A 6,000-nucleotide genomic window follows, 5' to 3' on the forward strand; every position below is an offset into this window, starting at 1 on the left:
TTAACAGGCAGAATGAAGCCTGGGGCTGGATGGGTCTGCCCCCATCTTTCTCCGTTCCCACCTTCCGTTGGGGGGGCAGGGGGTAGGGAGTGCCCGGGTGGAGAGGTTCACCGCTCACACCAGCCTTCCTCCCTGGCTGGAGAAGCTGTGTCGTTCCCCAGGGGGTCGGTGGTCCCTTTCACTGTTGCTCCATTTCAGAACATCCCTAAGGAGCTCATTCCAGTGGCCATTGAGAAGTATTTAGGAAGGACAGATGACCCTGTCAAAAAGAAAGACCTGTTCCTGGACTTGATGGGAGATGGGATATTTGGTGTCCCATCTGTGATTGTGGCCCGTTTCTGCAGAGGTGAGTCAGGAGAGGGACACGAACTCTGTCAGCCTCACTCTCTGTCTTGTCAGCGCCTCCATATAGACATATATGTGGGAACTGCCAAGGGTCAGGCCTCCAAGGCCAATTCCATAGGACCTGGGGTGGAACACTGTCTCATTTTGGTTTCCGCCAGAAGCCAACTCTGAGATAGGATCCAAGTGCAAGTAGATTATTTCAAGGTGATCCCAGAAAACACCAGTAGAGGAGTGGAGAAGTGACATGGAAAAGAGAAGGTAGCCAATCAGTGCTGCCCTGCAGAGTATCTGCTGTGGACACCTGGATCTGGAGAAGGGAACCAGCAAGGACATGTCTCAGGGGTCCCCCATGAGAGCATCAAGGAAACTGGAGTACTTATCCTTCAGTTTCCATGAGTCATTGGTTGAAGGCTGTTGCCAGGGGGTTGCTAATTCCCTGGAGCTCTGACCTGCTGCACCTGGGGCAGAATGATCTCAGGTGGCTAAAGGTGTCAGGCAAAGGTTTCAGATGCCAGAGCGGGAAGTCAGGCTGGCATGCCCAGAAGCAGGGGATATGGTGAGGCACCAACAGCATCTGCCACACGGGCTCCTCTCCTGAAGTTACTGTGATCCATGGTGCTGGAGGGCAAATCTTAAGAAGATGTGTCTTGGAAGGTCTCCAAAATCAGAGCTGGCTGCAAACTAGTTTGTTAACTAGCAGAGCTGGGGTTAGAGTGAAGTCAAGATGGGATCAGGAGGGTGGTCTGAGATCAAGAAAGCCAGAAGAAGTGAGCAGTGGGAGGTCCGGGGACAGCGGTCTAGAGAAGGTCAATGTCTGCAGCCGGCTCCTGTCCGTCCTGCTCGTTGCTGGGTCCACCACGGGACCTTCCGACACTGATGCAAGGCGGTGTGGGTGGAGTGTGAGGTCAGGCCTGGATGAGCTCAGCTGGAAAGGTGGCCCTTCTGGGTACCTTCTGAGGGCCTCACAGGACCCTTCCTTTCCTAGAAGCTCTCCTTTACCTAGTCTGCAAGCCAGGAAATGGTTCTTTGGGCCAGACAGACCTCTCTCTAACCATGCTGCAGGGGTTTTAAGATTGAGACTTTACATGCATGATAAAAAGTAGCTATAGCTGCCCTGCCATGTCCCCAAGCACTCAATACAGTGATGTCCAGGTGCCAACTATGCTGCCTCCCCCTGGGGGTCCTGATGAGACTCGCTAGCCAGGGGCTGCCTGGGGTCAAGTCTGTGCTTTCATAAACTTGGTCTTGCCTTTTGACATGTGTCTGATTTGTAGCAGGCATTTTTTTCTACATCACCTGCTGGTCCCAGCCATCCTGGACTTGTGTTTTTAATCTGATATCTCATGACATAGAGTCCAGGGTCTTTTTCCAGGACTACACAGATTTTTATCAAAATTATTCTTTCAGTTTATTTTTGTTACTTTTTGATTAAAAAAATAACTTTTCTGAATATAAAATTCATATTGTAGAAAGTTTTGAAAGCATGGGAAATTTGAAGGAAACACTACCTTCACTTGGAAGTGTCTGCCATAAATTATTGGTCTATTTTCTTCTAATGATCTTTCAACGTCTTACATATAATTAAAAAATCAACTTTATGTCTTTTGCTTCTATAAACTGTATTATAGGAATTTCCTCAACACCAATAAAAACTCATCAAAAAAACATCCATTATTTCGTGGAATGATGCATCACAATTTTCTTTCACATTCCTGTGCTGTTGGATATTTCGTCTGGCTGCTCATATTTTGATGCTACAGAAAACATGCTCAGCCTTCTGTGCATGAATCTTTAGCCAAGTCCCTCATCATTTCCTTAGGATTGGTTATTAGAAATGAAGTTACCAGGCTGGGCCATCGGAACATTTTAAAGTTCTTGATTCATACAGTGCATTTGGTTTTCAGTGTTTAAGAGTGGGATTTCTTAATTCTCTCACTTGGGATACACAGATTAAAAAACAAAAACTGCTGCCAATTTCATAAGCTCTTCCTCGCAAAAAAAAAAATGACGTTTTAAATTGTGTATTTTTGATTACTCTCTGTCCCGCTCTGCTTCTCTTATTCCTAATTGTTGTTATTTAATCTGTGCCCTACTTTCCTTTGAAAAATTGTGTTGTGATTGTAGGGATTTTGTAAATCTCAGTGGTTTAAGGCAGAAAGTTAAAAGAAGTGAGAGAGAAAGAGCTCTGTCTTGGGAAGCATGCGACTACAAACTCTCATTCACAGTAGGTCTTTCCTCGGTGGTTGGGTTCTGAGTTCCTTTCAAAAACTTTTGAGCAGCAGAGGCAGTTATGCTCCCTCTGTTGGGTGAGCTCCACTTGACCTTGAACAATACCTCTTGCAAAATCAGGGGTGGGGAAGGTCACTAAATAAATGCTCTACCTCCTCGTGTCAGGATGGCATATATTGTTTAGCTATTTTGTGACTGAATACTTAATGACATGAAGAAATTTCAGTCATTACAAAATAACATATACAGTATTACCCCAATTTTATATACATAAAAGGGATCTGTGCTAAAATATTAATAGAAGTTTCTCTGGTGGGATTATATGTGATCTTTTTGTTCATTTTTCTTGTTTCTGCATTTTCCAGATTTGCTACTCTACCTAAGGGGGGGAAGTCACAAAATTTCCCCACCAGCCTGACTTGGGGCCAGACCCTTTCCCTACTCTGCTGTGCGTGGCATTCTTCCTGGTGCAAAGCCCTGAGCTCCCGGGCCAGTGGCCCACCAGTGAGGCCGAAGGAGCAGGGCCAGGCAGGTCTGAGGAAGCTAGAAGACTGACACCTTCTGTGGGGGAAGGAGAGGGGCTGGTGTGCACAGGGGCAGGGGAGCAGAGGAGGGGCAGCCTTGTCCTTCCTTGGCATCTCTTCCACCATGGCCACCTTAGCCTTCCCTGGGCCCTGCAGGAAACGAGATATGTGAGGTGACAGAGAAATCAGAAATGCTGAGCTTGCAGCTTCCTGAGACCCCGACACAAATTTCCCCACTGTGCACATTTGTATGTAGATTTCCTTGCTTTCAGACCAGCAACTTGGATTTGCTTCTCTCCTCTTAGAATAGGTGAGAAAAATACTCAAAACACTCAAAATTGAGCAAAATAGAAGACATCTATTGTGCTACAGATATTTTCCAAAGGAATTAAAATGAGCCTGTTATCAATGAGCTACAGTAGTGTAAACAGTGAGCATATAGTTGTTCTTGTGTTTGAACACATCAGCAGGCAAAGGGGTGAATTGACTCAGTGCCCCAAAATGATGGTATTTTGAATGGATTTACCCAAAGATTTAACATTCATTTAACAGGGGTTCCTGCAGGGCCACACAGCATTCAGCACACGGCACTCACAAAGGGCAGCTGCTGTGAATGTTGTATATCAGGACCCAGGCGTGCCACCAATTCCTTGAGTGCTTGGAACCCCTGGGGACCTTGGTACCATGCAGCTGTGCATCTGGTGAAATGAACTGTGCAGGAATCATGTCTTTTCAGATGTCGGACTCCCCACCTACATGTATGAGTTCCAGTATCGCCCAAGCTTCTCATCAGACATGAAACCTGAGAAGGTGACAGGGGACCATGGGGATGAACTCTTCTCAGTCTTCGGGGCCCCATTTTTGAAAGGTGATGACCCTTTGGTGACTACAAACTTGGAGTTCAGAGATTTGGGTTCAAGTCTTGAGGTTGGGTGGCCCTGGGCAAGTTCCTCCTCTCTAGGTCTTAGTTTCCCAAATTCAAACCATAGTAGATTTGAACTACAGAGATTGCCAGTCTTTCTCCTGCTGTGACGTGTGTGTTAGAGGACATGCATCCATGTATTCTAAGGACCTGGGCCTGGGCATCGACAAGAGGACAGGTGGTGGGTCACCTGCAGGGCCCCTCAGGGGCTAGGATGCCACCACTCACTTCCCACTCCCAAGAGCATGTCAGAGTGTGAGGGAGGGTACAGTGAGAATCGGGGCTGATGTGTGTCAGTCTGTCTAAAACCCCTATCTTTTTTAACTTAATATATTTAACTGTACAATATTTGAAAGGAACCCTTTCACAAATGTCTCCAATGCCTGAACTCCCAGCAGTTAAGACGACTTGCATGTGACCCACCTCAGGGCTGTTCTGTGCACCAGTGCCCTTGGGCATTTCCCGGTTGGTGACTCCTCAGGGCCACTGCTGGGTTATTTTTTGGATTCTATGAAAATGTGGGTGGGTGAAGGAGATTCAGACCAGATTCAGCAGAGAGCATTTCCAAGGTGCGGCTGCTGTTGAGGGAACCCCAGGCTGTGGGATTGGCCCCGAAGAGGAGGTGGGCGTGTGGGCACCCAAAACAAAGACAGCCAGCGTATGGTTGGCTGTAGGCCCTCACCGAGCCCTAGATCGGTAACTCGCAAGCTTGAAGTGCACATAAGTCACCCAGGAGCTTGTTAAAATGTAGGCTTCGACTCAGTAGGTCTGGATTAGGGGCTCAGGTTCTGAGTGTCTAACAAGCTCTCAAGGGCTGCCGTGGGCCCATAAGCTGCACTTTGAGTAGCAAAGGCTTTTCTCCTTCCCCACAGGGAATGTGTCAGAAGAGGAGACCAAATTGAGTAAGACGGTGATGAAATTGTGGGCCAACTTTGCTCGGAATGGGTGAGCCTGGTGGCAAAGATGGAGCAGGGCTGGGGAGGGCATGTCTGCTGGGAAGGGGCAGCTTCTACCGCTGGACGATCCCCTGGCCCTGTGCCCTCCAGCAGCGAGAGCTCCCTGCAAGTGGACCCACTGCCCGGGATTTCATGAGCTCCCTGCCTCTGGAGGCATCTGAGCCTCTCTCTTGGCGGAGATGAGGCCAAGGGTCCTGCATATCTCAGGGCTGTTGGGATCACACAGTAACTTGGGGGAATTTTTATTTGATTCTTTTTCCAGGAACCCCAATGGGGAAGGACTGCCCCACTGGCCGGTGTATGACCAGAATGAAGGGTACCTGCAGATTGGCGTCCCCATTCAGGCAGCCCAGAAGCTCAAAGACGAGGAAGTGGCTTTCTGGACGGATCTCCGGGCCAAGTCGTCAGCGAGGGAGCCACTCCAGACAGAACACATTGAGCTGTGAATGGGCCGCCCAGCCAGATTTGGGGGCCCAGGGGAGCCCAGATAGGGGCACTCTCCAGAAGGCGCTTATGCCCCAAAGGGGCATTTTATTCTAGAGGCTGGGGGATTGTCTGGTAGAGGAGGACAGAGGCCAGGTTGGGGGAATTTCTACACCTGTGGCTTCAATTTTGGGAATAAATTTTCTTTTGGAGACCAAGTCAGTATTATGTCTTGAGCAGGAGATAAATGCATCCTCCCCAGAGAGAGAAGGGTGAACAGGGAGGGCACCTTGGCAGGAAGTTGCCTCTGGTGGTGATGGTTCGGCCCATGGGGCTGCTTGGGGGGACTCTGCCTCGGCTCCATGGCTCTGGACCCCAACAACTTCCAGCAGCAGGATGTGGGGTGGCCAGTGCACAGTGACCCTGGGGTACTTTGTATGGCCCTTCCTGAGTCTCTGTAGGCCTACAATTCTTTCTTCAACATCCGTGGCATCTTCCTGGGTCCTCCCTGAAGCCATCTCTGCCAACAGCTCTTCTGAGCCCCTTTTGCAACCTGGACCACTTCAGGCCCCAGCAGCCATCACCTTGATGTGAGTCCCCA

At 49.0% G+C, this 6,000-nt stretch overlaps 1 protein-coding gene across 2 annotated transcripts in view; it reads left to right on the forward strand.

Moving 5' to 3' along the window:
• Positions 1-5,617, forward strand: part of LOC130681081 (liver carboxylesterase 1-like) — a 35,667-nt gene extending 30,050 nt beyond the window's left edge. For both annotated transcript variants that reach the window (XM_057493249.1, XM_057493250.1), the window contains exons 11-14: positions 199-346; positions 3,835-3,966; positions 4,893-4,965; positions 5,239-5,617. In XM_057493249.1, the coding sequence (XP_057349232.1) occupies positions 199-346; positions 3,835-3,966; positions 4,893-4,965; positions 5,239-5,422 (537 nt within the window). In that variant the 3' untranslated portion in view covers positions 5,423-5,617. The remainder of the gene's footprint in view (positions 1-198; positions 347-3,834; positions 3,967-4,892; positions 4,966-5,238) is intronic.
• Positions 5,618-6,000: the final 383 nt, after the last annotated feature.

Source organism: Manis pentadactyla, chromosome 15, assembly GCF_030020395.1.
Source record: "Manis pentadactyla isolate mManPen7 chromosome 15, mManPen7.hap1, whole genome shotgun sequence".
NCBI classification, from domain to species: Eukaryota; Metazoa; Chordata; class Mammalia; order Pholidota; family Manidae; genus Manis; species Manis pentadactyla.